At 42.4% G+C, this 16,317-nt stretch overlaps 1 protein-coding gene across 1 annotated transcript; it reads right to left on the bottom strand.

The window, feature by feature from the left end:
* Positions 1–13,756: 13,756 nt before the first annotated feature.
* On the bottom strand, positions 13,757–15,366 carry LOC123159438 (peroxidase 2). The gene is made up of 2 exons (XM_044577273.1): positions 15,059–15,366; positions 13,757–14,791 (listed from the first exon to the last, which is right to left on the bottom strand). The coding sequence occupies exons 1-2, from the start codon at positions 15,275–15,277 to the stop codon at positions 13,973–13,975; spliced, it is 1,038 nt and encodes a 345-aa protein (XP_044433208.1). The 5' UTR covers positions 15,278–15,366; the 3' UTR covers positions 13,757–13,972.
* Between the last annotated feature and the right edge of the window lie 951 nt (positions 15,367–16,317).

The following is a 16,317-nucleotide window of genomic DNA, read 5'->3' as shown; positions in this document are numbered from 1 at the left end:
CGCCAACTCAACATGTACCTTTGGAGACACCTGTAGAGCTCCTTTATAATCACCCAGTTACGTTGTGACGTTTGATAGTACACAAAGTGTTGCTCCGGTAAACGGGAGTTGCATAATCTCATAGTCAAAGGAACATGTATAAGGCATGAAGAAAGCAATAGCAATATACTAAACGATCAAGTGCTAAGCTAACGGAATGGGTCAAGTCAATCACATCATTCTCCTAATGATGTGATCCCGTTAATCAAATGACAACTTATGTCTGTGGTTTAGGAAACACAACCATCTTTGATCAACGAGCTAGTCAAGTAGAGACATACTAGTGACACTATGTTTTTCTATGTATTCACACATGTATTATGTTTCCGGTTAATACAATTCTAGCATGAATGATAAACATTTATCATGATATAAGGAAATAAATAATAACTTTATTATTGCCTCTAGGGCATATTTCCTTCAGTCTCCCACTTGCACTAGAGTCAATAATCTAGATTACACAGTAATGATTCTAACACCCATGGAGCCTTGGTGCTGATAATGTTTTGCTCATGGAAGAGTCTTAGTCAACGGGTCTGCAACATGTAGATCCGTATGTATCTTGCAAATCTCTATGTCTCCCACCCTCTGTTGGAAAAGGCAGTGCCTAGGAGGCACTTAAGCACGCCTAGGCGCTAGGCAATGGCCAATCGCCTTGCCTAGGGCATAAGCAGAAGTCTAGGCAGAGCAAGTAAGAAATTGTCTACCCGAGCGAGAAATCATTCCATATTGCACTAATATGCCAAAAGGGACATATTCCAAGCGTAGTAGCTGGTAGTTAACATACTTATATGCCATGAATTAATAAAATACACATATAATAACCACATATACACTCTGATAGTAAAAATCATATTATCGCCTAGGCTGCTCCTAAGGCGCTTAAGCACCGCCTAAGCACTAGGCGAAGGCCAAGCGTCTCGCTTATGCCTACCGCTTTTTCCAACCTTGCTCCCACCTGGACTTGGTCCCGGATGGAATTGAAGCGTCTCTTGATATGCTTGGTTCTCTTGTGAAATCTGGATTCCTTTGCCAAGGCAATTGCATCAGCATTGTCGCAAAAGATTTTCATTGGACCCGATGCACTAGGTATGACACCTAGATCGGATATCAACTCCTTCATTTGCTGCTTCTGAAGCAGCTATGTACTCCACTTTGCATGTAGATCCTGCCGCGACGCTTTGTTTAGAACTTCCCCAACTTAAAGCTGCACCGTTCAATATAAACACGTATCCAGTTTGCGATTTAGAATCGTCTGGATCAGTGTCAAAGCTTGCATCGACGTAACCATTTACGACTAGCTCTTTGTAACCTCCATAAACGAGAAACATATCCTTAGTCCTTTTCAGGTATTTCAGGATATTCTTGACCGCTGTCCAGTGATCCACTCCTCGATTACTTTGGTACCTCTCTGCTAAACTTATTGCTAAGCATACATCAGGTCTGGTACACAGTATTGCATACATGATAGAGCCTATGGCTGAAGCATAGGGAACATCTTTCATTTTCTATCTATCTTCTGCTGTGGTCGGGCATTGAGTCTGACTCAACTTCACATCTTGTAATACAGGCAAGAACCCTTTCTTTGCTTGATCCATTTTGAACTTTTTCAAAACTTTATCAAGGTATGTGCTTTGTGAAAGTCCAATTAAGCGTCTTGATCTATCTCTATAGATCTTGATGCCTAATATATAAGCAGCTTCACCGAGGTCTTTCATTGAAAAACTTTTATTCAAGTATCCTTTTATGCTATCTAGAAATCCTATATCATTTTCAATTAACAATATGTCGTCCACATATAATATCAGAAATGCTACAGAGTTCCCACTCACTTTCTTGTAAATACAGGTTTCTCCAAAAGTCTGTATAAAACCATATGCTTTGATCACACTATCAAAGCGTTTATTTCAACTCCGAGAGGCTTGCACCAGTCCATAAATGGATCGCTGGAGCTTGCACACTTTATTAGCACCTTTTGGATCGACAAAACCTTCTGGTTGTATCATATACAACTCTTCTTTTAGAAATCCATTCAGGAATGCAGTTTTGACATCCATTTGTCATATTTCATAATCATAAAATGCGGCAAATGCTAACATGATTCGGACAGATTTAAGCATCGCTATGGGTGAGAAAGTCTCATCGTAGTCAACCCCTTGAACTTGTCGAAAACCTTTCGCAACAAGTCGAGCTTTATAGACAGTAACATTACCATCAGCATCAGTCTTCTTCTTGAAGATCCATTTATTCTTGATGGCTTGCCGATCATCGGGCAAGTCAACCAAAGTCCATACTTTGTTCTCATACATGGATCTCATCTCAGATTTCATGGCCTCAATCCATTTTGCGGAATCTGTGCTCATCATCGATTCCTCATAGTTCGTAGGTTCGCCATGATCAAGTAACATGACCTCCAGAATAGGATTACTGTACCACTCTGGTGTGGATCTTACTCTGGTTGACCTACGAGGTTCAGTAGTAACTTGATCTGAAGTTTCATGATCAATATTATTAGCTTCCTCACTAATTGGCGTAGTTGTCACAGGAACCGATTTCTGTGATGAACTACTTTCTAATAAGTGAGCAGGTACATTTACATCATCAAGTTCTACTTTCCTCCCACTCACTTCTTTCGAGAGAAATTCCTTCTCTAGAAAGGATCCGAATTTAGCAACAAAAGTCTTGCCTTCAGATTTGTGATAGAAGGTGTACCCAATAGTCTCCTTTGGGTATCCTATGAAGACACATTTCTCCGATTTGGGTTCATACTTATCTGGTTGAAGTTTCTTCACATAAGCATGGCAGCCCCAAACTTTAAGGAACGACAACTTTGGTTTCTTGCCAAACCATAGTTCATAAGGCGTCGTCTCAACGGATTTTGATGGTGCCCTATTTAACGTGAATGCAGCCGTCTCTAAAGCATAACCCCAAAACGATAGCGGTAAATCAGTAAGAGACATCATAGATCGCACCATATCTAGTAAAGTACGATTACGACGTTCGGACACACCATTACGTTGTGGTGTTCCGGGTGGCATGGGTTGCGAAACTATTCCGCATTGTTTCAAATATAAACCAAACTCGTAACTCAAATATTCTCCTCCATGATCAGATCGTAGAAAATTTATTTTCTTGGCACGATGATTTTTCACTTCACTCTGAAATTCTTTGAGCATTTCAAATGTTTCAGACTTATGTTTCATTAAGTAGATATACCCATATCTGCTTAAATCATCTGTGAAGGTGAGAAAATAACGATACCCGTCGCGAGCCTCAATGTTAGTTGGACCACATACATCAGTATGTATGATTTCCAACAAATCTGTTGCTCGCTCCATAGTTCCGGAGAACGGCGTTTTAGTCATCTTGCCATGAGGCACGGTCGCAAGTACCAAGTGATTCATAATCAAGTGATTCCAGAAGTCCATCAGTATGGAGTTTCTTCATGCGCTTTACACCAATATGACCCAAACGGCAGTGCCACAAATAAGTTTCACTATATCATTATCAAGTCTGCATCTTTTGGCTTCAACATTATGAAAACATACCACTCTTCAAGGGTGCATGACCATAAAAGATATTACTCATATAAATAGAACAACCATTATTCTCTGATTTAAATGAATAACCGTCTCGCATCAAACAAGATCCAGATATAATGTTCATGCTTAACGCTGGCACCAAATAACAATTATTTAAGTCTAAAACTAATCCCGAAGGTAGATGTAGAGGTAGCGTGCCGACCGCGATCACATCGACTTTGGAACCATTTCCCACGCGCATCGTCACCTTGTCCTTAGCCAATCTTCGCTTAATCGGTAGTCCCTGTTTCAAGTTGCAAATATTAGCAACAGAACCAGTATCAAATACTCAGGTGCTACTGCGAGCATTAGTAAGGTACACACCAATAACATGCATATCACATATACTTTTGTTCACCTTGTCATCCTTCTTATTCGCCAAATACTTGGGGTAGTTTCGCTTCCAGTGACCAGTCTGCTTGCAGTAGAAGCATTCAGTCTCAGGCTTAGGTCCAGATTTGGGTTTCTTCTCCTGAGCAGCAACTTGTTTGCCGTTCTTCTTGAAGTTTCCTTTCTTCTTCCCTTTACCCTTTTTCTTAAAACTGGTGGTCTTATTGACCATCAACACTTGATGCTCCTTTTTGATTTCTACCTCCGCAGCTTTTAGCATTGCGAAGAGCTCGAGAATAGTCTTGTCCATCCCATGCATATTATAGTTCATCACGAAGCTCTTGTAGCTTGGTGGCAGTGATTGAAGAATTCAGTCAATGACACTATCATCTGGAAGATTAACTCCCAGTTGATTCAAGTGATTATTCTACCCAGACATTTTGAGTATATGTTCACTGACAGAACTATTCTCTTCCATCTTGCAGCTATAGAACTTATTGGAGACTTCATATCTCTCAATCCGGGCATTTGCTTGAAATATTAACTTCAACTCCTGGAACATCTCATATGCTCCATGACGTTCAAAACGTCGTTGAAGTCCCGGTTCTAAGCCGTAAAGCATGGCACACTGAACTATCAAGTAGTCATCAGCTTTGCTCTGCCAGGCGTTCTTAACGTCGTCAGTTGCATCTGCAGCAGGCCTGGCACCCAGCGGTGCTTCCAGGACGTAATTATTTTGTGCAGCAATAAGGATAATCCTCAAGTTATGGACCCAGTCCGTGTACTTGCTAACATCATCTTTCAACTTAGCTTTCTCAAGGAACGCATTAAAATTCAACGGAACAACAGCACGAGCCATCTATCTACAACAAACATAGACAAGCAAAATACTATCAGGTACTAAGTTCATGATAAATTTAAGTTCAATTAATCATATTACTTAAGAACTCCCACTTAGATAGATATCCCTCTAATCATCTAAGTGATCACGTGATCCAAATGAACTAAACCATGTCCGATCATCATGTGAGATGGAGTAGTTTTCAATGGTGAACATCACTATGTTGATCATATCTACTATATGATTCACGCTCGACCCTTCGGTCTCAGTGTTTCGGCCATATCTATATATACTAGGCTTGTCAAGTTGAACCTGAGTATTCCGCGTGTGCAACTATTTTGCACCCGTTGTATTTGAACGTAGAGCCTATCACACCCGATCATCACGTGGTGTCTCAACACGAAGAACTTTCGCAACGGTGCATACTCAGGGAGAACACTTATACCTTGAAATTTAGTGAGAGATCATCTTATAATGCTACCGTCAATCAAAGCAAAATAAGATGCATAAAAGATAAACATCACATGCAATCAATATAAGTGATATGATATGGCCATCATCATCTTGTGCTTGTGATCTCCATCTCCGAAGCACCGTCATGATCACCATCGTCACCGGCGCGACACCTTGATCTCCATCGTAGCATCATTGTCGTTTCGCCACCTATTGCTTCTACGACTATCGCTACCGCTTAGTGATAAAGTAAAGTAATTACAGGGCGATTGCATTGCATACAATAAAGCGACAACCATATGGCTCCTACCAGTTGACGATAACTTGGTTACAAAACATGATCATCTCATACAATAAAATATAGCATCACGTCTTGACCATATCACATCACAACATGCCCTGCAAAAACAAGTTAGACGTCCTCTACTTTGTTGTTGCAAGTTTTACGTGGCTGCTACGGGCTGAGCAAGAACCGTTCTTACCTACACATCAAAACCACAATGATAGTTCGTCAAGTTAGTGATGTTTTAACCTTCTCAAGGATCGGGCGTAGCCACACTCGATTCAACTAAAGTTGGAGAAACTGACACCCGCTAGCCACCTATGTGCAAAGCACGTCGGTAGAACCAGTCTCGCCTAAGCGTACGCGTAATGTCGGTCCGGGCCGCTTCATCCAACAATACCGCCGAACCAAAGTATGACATGCTGGTAAGCAGTATGACTTGTATCGCCCACAAGTCACTTGTGTTCTACTCGTGCATATAACATCTACGCATAAAACCTGGCTCGGATGCCACTTTTGGGGAACGTAGTAATTTCAAAAAAATTCCTATGCACATGCAAGATCATGGTGATGCATAGCAACCAGAGAGGAGAGTGTATCTTCATACCCTTGAAGATCGCTAAGCGAAAGCATTTATCAACGCGGTTGATGTAGTCGTACACCTTCACGATCCGCCCCGATCAAGTACCAAACGTACGGCACCTCCGCGTTCATCACATGTTCAGCTCGATGATGTCCTCGCCTTCTCGATCCAGCAAGACGGGTGAAGTAGTAGATGAGTTCCGGCAGTACGACGGCATAGTGACGGTGTTGGTGAAGAACAATCTCCGTAGGGCTTCCATTCGTCTTGTTTGCCTCAGCCACTTCGAGAAAACTATGCACGCCCTTAATGTACTCGGAGGTGTGTCTGTCACCGTACATCCATTACCGGTTCATCTGCGTGCATTATATATAATTAAGTGTGTCAAAAACCATGACAGAACATCATGAATAGATAATTAAGTGACCAAATTAATAGAATTTCATCATCACATTAAAACCAAAGTACATACATAGTCCTTATTGAACAACATATAGCTCTCCAGAGCATCTAATTAAAGCATACATTGAAACTATGTAAAACATTTCAATGCGAAAACAAATGCGATCATAATCGCAACCAAGGTAACAATTGATCCAATGACATAATGATAGCAAGTCTCGGTATTAATGGCATATTTTCTAATCTTTCTAATCTTCAAGCGCATTGCATCCATCTTGATCTTGTGATCATCGACGACATCCGCAACATGCAACTCCAATATCATCTTCTCCTCCTCAGTTTTTTTATTTTTTCCTTCAAGTAATTATTTTCTTCTTCAACTAAATTTAACCTCTCGACAATAGGGTCGGTTGGAATTTCCGCTTCACACACCTCCTAGATAAATAAAATCTATGTCATGTTGGTCGGCATAACGGTCATAAACAATAAATGAACCAAATAGTTCTAAAAGATAATATATACCACATCCAAATCGTAGACAGGACGAGGACCGACGGGGGCGGATACCAAAACCATCGCACTATATAATTAGAAGCAATAATAAAAGTAAGAAAATTATACAAGTATCTATCTAAACATACAAGTAAGATTTTATTTACTTTTGAGAAAGAAGATAAGAACAAGAGGCTCACCACGGTGGTGCCGGCGACGAGATTGGCGCGGGCGATCGACGACGATGAAGACCCGCCGCCGACGAGATTGGCGCGGGCGATTGACGGCGGTGAAGATGGGGACGGGACGTGACAGACCGCTAAACCTAGACAAATATTGAGGAAAATGGAGCTTGGAGGTCGAGCTTGGAGAGGAGAAAGCTTAAGTAGTGTGGCTCGGGCATTGCATCGAACACCTCATGTGCATAGGATGTGAGTTAGATCACCACAAAGCCCTCCCCTCGCCGTCCAGAAAAAATAGAGCAGTGTGGAGTGCTCTGCTCGCCGGCGAGGGGGTATATATAGGCATCACATTGGTCCCGGTTCGTGGCTGGAACCGGGACTAAAGGACACCCTTTGGTCCCAGTTCAAGCCACCAACCGGGACCAATGGTGGTGGGCCAGAAGCGAGGCCCATTGGTCCCGGTTCGTCGTACCAACCGGGACCAAAGGGGCCCGACGAACCGGGACTAATGCCCCCACGAGGCCCGGCAGGCCCCCTGGCCTCATGAACCGGGACCAATACCCCCATGGGTCCCGGTTCTGGACTGAACCGGGACTAATAGGCTGACCCGGTCTGAACCAAAGCCCTGTTTTCTACTAGTGAATACAACTGTATATGAATAATAAAACTATTATTTGGAAACATTGCTATGTGGTTAAGTAATAGAAAATTATATTAATTAAAATTATTATATGGTACACTTAGTTTAAAATAAGTATAAATGTTTGGTATAAAAAACAAATTATTTTACACCGTCTAGGGCCGAAAAATGGTTTGAACCGGCTCTCCCGACAGCTGCATGTGATAGCAGGCCTCATCAACAAACCCTCTTTGAAACCAACACAATACGAGCGCGATGAGTTTTTGAAGAATGGCCGAGAAAATAAGATTGGTAATATTTGATCGCTACTTATTTTATGGGGATGAAAGAATATTTTGGTTAAATTACCTTCATCCCGATGGTTGCGAATAATGTGAACGTTTCGGATATACATTGCAAACTGTATATACTATTCATCTTATTGATACCCAAACCGATAGTTACCGCGTATGCAAATAAAACAAATGCTCTGTTGTTTATTTTGCGAAAAAGTGAAATTTCTAAGACTAAACTTGTGATATATAACTAAAATGTTGTTGGTGTTTTTAGAATTTTAGCCATAATTTAATCAATTTTAAAAACATTAAATTCATTTTCAATTATTTTACTAAGTTTCAGAGAATATTTAACATGTACATTAATTGATTGTAACAATGCAATTTAAATTAGTTCAAAATGTATCCAAATTTGTCTTGTTTTTAAAAATTATCATCATGAATTCAAAAACATAAAAAATAATGAAATTTGCATTTTAAAGGTATGAATCATCTAAAAATAAAAGTGCATGGTAGAAAAGTACGGATTTTGATGGGTGACAAGGTGAGAGAGAGAATGGAAGAAAAGTGCATGCAACTATCCTTCCAACAGCTGGATTAATATTGTTACAAATAACCTTTCAAAAAAACATTGTATTGAAAATGATTATAGATATGAACGTGGTGAGTCGTGACGCTACAAGCATAAAGGGTAGACCATGAACTCAGAGCTCACATGAGCGTTCATGCACCTACCAGAGAAATCCTACCAACCAGATCATGGCTGGTTCATTTCGCTTAACCAAAGCTAATGCTGCCATCAACTTATTTTTTTGGGGCGACTACAGCGAAGTAACTAATTCTTAGTCACAAAAAAGCCGAAGAAAACATGTGAAAAACCGTTACAAACAGCACATAGCGGAAAAAACCAGACCAGTTGAAACAAGCTACTCCCTCCGTCCCATAATATAAGAACGTTTTTGACACTATCCCATAATATAAGAACGTTTTTGACACTACACTAGTGTAGTGTCAAAAACGATAGTGTCAAAAACGTTCTTATATTATGAAACGGAGGGAGTACAATATTGGGCCCGTTCCCGAGCGGTGGAGGTGCAGGCATTAGCCATGGTGATGGTGGAGAGTGAGGATGTGAGAATACTGTGGACTAGAATGTGGTGTGATTTATACAGCAGGAGTACTAGTGAGGCAGGGACTCCTTTGGTAGAGTGGTCAATCAGTATTAATCAACACAGAATGCCAATAATCACCATGAGGCCCTTTTCAGTGCTCCACGGTGGACAGGTGCTAAGCATGTCACACAAGTAAAAAAATGACATGGCACAACATTTAATGAGGGGAGAGAGCACTTTGGTGACCCTAGAAAAAACCAATGCCAAGCGCGAGAACCTAGGCAAACTACTTAAATGAAACAACTTGACCAATGCATAAAAGACTTTAGGTGCTAACACATTAAATAAAGTATGCTTAGCAACAACAAGTAAGCACCTATGCATTGGGGAGATGAGTTGCTAAGGTATTTAATGCACATAGCACCTCATCTAAGCACCTTTGCATTGGAAGAGGTCCGACCAACTGTTCCAGCCTTCTCAAGGAGTCGTCGTGGCTGTGTCCCACATGCATATAGCATTAAGAAACCAACAAATTTAGAAAGAGCAAGCAAATTACCTCCTTCCATTCAGCAACACTGCCATGTTACACATCATATAACTCTGCAGATCATGGAGAGGGATATGGTATGGCTTGGTAGCTTGCAGCAATCTGAATGGTAAAAAGAAATAGCTTTAATTTAGTAACCGGAACTTGTGCATACTGTATGTTTCATACAAAAAGTAAGCGAGAGTTATGCAGTCCCAAGTATAAGAGAGCAAGGCTGGTGTACAAGTCGTATAAAGAGAGAGGGTGTACCCTTAATACCGAGAGAGAGAAAATGAATGATCCAGTTTTTTTAGAGATATTTCCAACTACGAGTATAGCACCACATGCAAATTTATAATCAGCCTGCCATCATTCATGGTGGAAATTTTGATCCCTGCGCTGTCGAATACCAATTCAATCTAGTGTTCTCCTTTTGAATACTAATTCGGGTTTTGTTCTTAAAATAAAGAAGAACCACAAGTTTCCAGTCTAAAAGAAACAGGAACTTCCTACCTGGCCAGCGGAACGCAAGGACGGGGAAGCAAGGAAAAAACATGTCACCTTTCCGAGCGTGTAGGCGAGGCAGATCCGACCACCCCGGCTCCGACGATGATGAGGTCCGTCAGGCCATCAACTGCCGCGCTCACCGTCAGCGACCGCTCAGCCGTCCTTTGGCGCGGGGATCCCTTCGACCAGAGCCCTGCAGCGGCGGCGCTGGCGCCCCAACGCGACGCCGACGAGGGCCGCGCGAGTAGCATCGCCGCGGCGGTGCCAACGTGCTGCCAGACGCCAGCGGCGGGAGATGACGCTAGATGATAGGTGGAGCTCGGGACGGGAGACGAAGCACGACGCCGGTGAGGGTGGCAGCGACGGCGGAGGGAACCTTAGCTAGGAGGAGAGAACGAAGGAATGGTTGTGAGCAAGAGGTGCGAGCGTTTTGTTTCTGTCCTCCCTCGACATAGTAAAACGCGACAGTAAAACCTGTGGATGTGGCACGCGAGAACGTTCGCCCTTTGCACGTAGGTTAATGTGTTTGATTGCTATCAAAAAAGAGATGCCATTTGGTTTGTGTGATAGTATTTTTTCCGTTAGGTCTAAGCTAATATTTGTTTCCTTTAAAATGTGAAGATAGGAACCAATTCTACATAGGAGTAGGAATCCATTCTTACAGGAGGCCTGCGGTTGGGATTGACATGGCTTGAGACATGCCCTTAGACGGTGATGATGACTTAGATGGATTAGCAGGACTTGATGGGAGAATACCATGGCTCACAAAGTTTCAACATGACCGTGTTCTTGTAGATCCATGGCCCACTTTGCATGTTGGCTAGTGCTACGTAGGCTCTATCTTACAGAAATATCCTACAAATTTATAACTTTGAATTTTGTAGTCCAAACCGATAGTGCATTGCAAGACGAGTGTGCTGTCTCCGTGCTTCTTTGGCGGCATGCATTTCCCACATTATGAACTAGTGCATTCTCTTTTGATTAGCGTCATCACGCTACCATATGAACTAGTGCATTTCCCGTGACATCGCGTTTCTGATCCTTTGTGAACTTGCTTAGGAATTTTAAAGACAAACATACCATATGATGTATTGAGTTAGCCATCCACTTTGAACAAAATCTTCTTTCCATCTGATGATAAACTTCTCCTTTCCAACCAGACAATTTTTGAATTATCCAATCAATAAAATACGAAACACAATCACTTTTATTGAAACCTACGTTAGTGAAGACTCCCACACATTTGTCATTTAGAGCCTCCGTCAGAGGTTCAAGATAGTGCACACCTGAATTCTGAAATTCACATCAATAATTGGGTAAACAGATCCTTGATTTGGCAAGACATAACAATTGTTTCCAGGCCAAATAGTAATAATGAATAATTGACTTGAGGCATAGAAAATTTCGACAGCTAGCTTTCATTAATATCAAAGATGAATGAGATACAAACTTTATAAAGAAATAATTAAGATACACTTAATTATGGAAAAGTACAATCAAGAACATATTTGGTTCTTCAATGACTCTATTACTGAACTTAACTTGCATGTAAAAATTAATATGACCTAGAAGTTTCTCCGAATATGGTTCCCTCATATACAGTAGAAACCACTATTAAAATATTTATGATTCAGAAGTCTCTACCATGATATTCAATGATATTAAAAGATATATTTGGACATACGCATAGACATGCAAATATATGTATATACACTATAAATTTATGTGATATTGGAAAAAAAATTCAAATCTTTTTTTAACAATAAAAATACTTTTTATACATTGCATAATTAAAATTTTCAGTGATGTACATTACAACTATATACGAATAATATAACTATTATCTGTAAACATTCTTATGTGCCTAAATAATACAAAATTATGTGAATTAAAATTGCTATATGGTACACACTTAATTTAAAATAAGTATAAATGTTGGGTATAAAATTAATTATTTTGTATCTTCTAGCAAAAAAAATAGTTTGAACCGGTTAACAACCGAATGTGAGACTAGGCCTCTGCAACAAAAGAGCAATACTACACCTACGTAGGAATCAAACGTAAAGTAACATAATGGATTAGGTGGCATTTTTCAGTTGGAGAAAATTAGGAGAGAGACCCCGCCCAGTTGGAATCAGGGAGGCGGAGGGATTAGCAGTTAGTCTAATTACGTAACAGTACGTAGGCATTTTACCTAAGTGTAGTATTTTTAGGAATAAAATCTCGTGCAAACCAACACAATAGGAGTGTGATGAGGTTTTGGAGAACATATAAGAAAGTAAAATTCATAATATGTAACCGCTACTTTTCTTATGGCGATGAAAGAATATTTTGCATTCATCGCTTTTATCTCTATGATTGAAAATTTTGTGAACGTTTCGGTCATTTGTAGAAGGATGTATGTTGTATTCATATTGTTGATACAGAAAATAATAGTTACTGCGTATGCAAATAGATCAAAAGTATATTTTTATTTTTATTTTTGAAAGAAACAGAAATTTCTAAGAATAAACTTATAATATTTGGTGTTTTCAGAATTCCAGTCATATTTCAATCAATTTTAAAAAATATTTACACATATGTCAATTATTTTATAAAGTTTCAGAAAGTATTTAACATGTGCTTTAGTTGATTGTACCAATGCAATTTAAATTAGTCTAAATGTATCTGATTTGCGTTGTTTTTAAAATTTTATCGTGATGAATTAAAAAATATTAAAAATAACAAAATTTAGGTTTTAAAGATATGAATCATCTAAAATAAAAGGCATGGAATTTGATTGGTGACGAGGTGAGAGAGAAATGGGTGAAAAATGCATGCAACTATCCTCCCAACTGCTACATGTGGGCCACAGCCACGACGACTCCTCGAGAAGGCTAGAACAGTTGGCCGTGGTGATTTTTCCACGCATTTTCAGAAAAATGTTCCATGCCGAGCACCCGCATCTACGGTGCTTGGTGAAGGTAGATATGCAGTTGGCATATGGTTTTCCGAATGAAATTAGCAAAGGGTAACCCTTAACTAGTGATTTTGAGTTCCCGCAAAAAAACTAGTGATTTTGAATAATTTTTTCACCCAATATGTGCAAAACTGATTGCTCGTGCCACGTTTACCAACTAGTCCAATAAGTACTGATTCCTAAGGAAATCTCACCTCCGCCGCTCAGGAAATGGGAAGAGCCCAATACTGTAGCTCGTTTCAACTGGTCCTTTTTTTTTTCCTTTGTACTGTTTGTAACGGTTATTCACATGTTTTCTTCCGGGTTTTTTGTGACTAAGAATTAGCTACTTCGCTGTAGTCGCCACAAAAAAAAAACTTGATTGGAGTATCAGCTTTGATTAAGCCAAATGAACCGGCCATTATCTGGTTGGTAGGATTTCTCGGGTAGGTGCATGCTCGCTCATGTGAGCTTTGAGTTCACGGTCTACCCTTTATGCTTGTAGCGTCACGACTCACCAACCACGTTGATATCTATATAATCCTTTTTAGTAATACAATTTTCTTGAAAGGTCATTTGTAATAAATTGCCATTTGCCAGGACCGTAACTTTATTGCCGTGGATGATACATATATGTTGCCATACATAAAATACACAACCAATGGGAATCAAAAGAATGGATTGGACCGGGAAAACCACAAGATTATCGAAGAAATCCGCACACCGCCGGCCAGGGGCAAAGGTTCTTCAATTCGTTGGATCGACCTTGTTCATGCATGCATCCGACTTGTTTAGTAGAGAGGGTGGGTGGCGATGCTGCACTTCTTCCTGATGCCGCCCTTGCTCCCGGCGGGCATGGACAGCTTGCTGAGCTTGAGCAGGGAGTCGGCGAAGTCCCCGTCCCAGAGCGTGGCGTTGTCGGCGTACTCGTGGACGTGGCCCCTGGCCTCGGTGTGGGTCATGAGCTGCCAGTCGGAGTTGAAGCTGACGATCCTGGCGAGGTTGTTGTGGTAGAAGGTGTTGTCGAGGAAGTCGCTGATCTTGCGCACCCGGCTGGTGAACCCGGGCATGAACCTGGCGACCGTCTCGTAGTCCTCGTCGCGGACGTTGTTGACGACGGCCGGGTTGGCGCCCTGGTGGCACTTGTGGTTGAGCAGGTTGCGGTAGGCCGGGTTGATCTGCTCCGGCGGCGCGGTGAGGCGGCCGGTGAAGGAGGAGCAGTGGCCGACGCCGATGGAGTGCGCGCCGGACAGGATGACCAGCTCCTCCACGTCGAAGTCCTTTCGGGCGAAGTTGTCGATGAGCTGCTGCACGGTGAAGGTGGAGTCCGGGAGCTCCGCCTGGGCCTCGGCGGCCGAGGAGACGAGCCCGTCGAGGCGCCCCGCGGGGACGTCGAAGTGGATGTTCCCGTTGCTGAGGGCGCTGGCCGCGTCCCGGGCCGCGTAAATGAGGATGTCGGAGCAGGACACCACGCCGGGGCACCTGTCCTCGACGGCCGCCTTGATCTCCTCCAGGAGGTCGAAGGCCGCCAGCCCGATGTTCACCGGCGCCTCCTTCTCCGGGTGAGGGTTCTCGGGGGACGCGTCAAGGAGGACGGAGGCATCGCAACCCTGCATGCATGCATGTCATCGTTATATTATGCAATATGGACCTAACTATCCAGTGAACGTCATATTTTTAGTCATGGCAAAATGAACATTTATCATGGCATTTTTGTTCGCCGAGTATGACAAGTTCAGTTGGTGAGCATTGCTAATCCGTCTCGGTTCATTTTTGCCACGAACTTGGCGTGCTTGCAAACTAAATTTGCGCTGCACGCGTCAATTTTATTGACACGCATGTTGACCACATAAGCTCCGCGCACGAAATGTACGTACCCTGACGAAGCAGTCGTGGAAGAGGAGGCGGACAAGGGCGGCGCCGGCGCGGCGGTTGGTCTTGAGCGCCCTCCTGACATGCCACTGGACGACGTTCTCCACGCCCCTGCACTTCTTGTCGTAGTACCCGACCACCAGCTCGCCGGCATCCGCCGGGGCGGCGAGGAGCGCGACCTGGACAGCCACCAGGGCACACAGGAGAACCACTGCGAGCCTCATGTTTCCTGGACTTCCGAAGCTAGAGAAGCTTTGGCTAGGCTTAGCTTAGCTAGCTGCTTCTTGGTGAGATGATGTGGTGCTGGGCTCAAGGTTCGACGGGGGTATATAACGGCGGCTTCGGCTAGTTTTCTAACGGTTGATGCGTGGTTTTCCGCACCTATTTCTATTCGAAGGAACGGTTCATATGCATGATTGAGTACAGCACCGAGCCACTGATAATGAGAGCCCAACAGGAATGTACCAACGATTGTTATTTCATTTTGGTAAACCATGTACTACCAGCGACTTTGAAAATGTGCTCCTGTGGGTATATAAATAATACTATCTGCACGGGGTATTGCTGATCTGGTTACACGAAGATGCAATATATACATATCAGTGCACTACACACCAGAACACCACTTGACCACTACACATCGATGATGGATCCAATTATCGATAATGCCTGCAACCATCCAAACACGAATGATCTGTCTCGAACCTTCCCTTCTGTATGCATGTGGAAATGATATATAGGAATATATACCGACCCTTCGGATATTATCGATTGATTTGAACGGTACATTTCATCATATATCAGACACTGAACAAGACAAGGCTACTAATAAGAACCAGAGCGGAAGCTATCAAGGGAGTGTTGCAACGTCGCGATCATGCATGCGTAAAGAACAAAGGGGTCGAAAAGGTAATCACGGAGAGTGTCGGCTAGGCCGTCGTCCTACTCCTACCCAACCGATCCCCATGTAGGTACTTTGACTCGCGAGAATCCCGTTTATCCTCTTAACAATAACAAAGAACACACATGCATGCACACGCGGCAACCTCCGTCTTCTCATCAACAATCCCCGCACTGTGCCACACGTTTGTTCTCGCCGCTCACGCGACGTAAACCACTTGTTTTACAACGTTCAACCAACCTCGCCGTGCATATGATATGGCACAGGAAACGAGGGAATAAACAAGCTGCCACATGCGCCGGATATATGTGCCGATCGTGCGCACCTACCACATGCCCGCCACCCTACAAGTCTTCGACCGAG

Source organism: Triticum aestivum, chromosome 7B (assembly GCF_018294505.1).
Source record: "Triticum aestivum cultivar Chinese Spring chromosome 7B, IWGSC CS RefSeq v2.1, whole genome shotgun sequence".
NCBI lineage: Eukaryota > Viridiplantae > Streptophyta > Magnoliopsida > Poales > Poaceae > Triticum > Triticum aestivum.
The sequence above is the reverse complement of the archived record's forward strand: the minus strand, read 5'-3'. Positions and strand labels throughout refer to the sequence as shown.

Bases quoted from the DNA above. Each gene is read 5' to 3' on its own strand.
- LOC123159438 (XM_044577273.1), bottom strand. From the start codon at position 15,277: ATGAGGCTCGCAGTGGTTCTCCTGTGTGCCCTGGTGGCTGTCCAGGTC. The intron at 14,792-15,058 runs GTACGTACATTT...GCATGCATGCAG, and splicing joins TCCACGACTGCTTCGTCAGG to GGTTGCGATGCCTCCGTCCT.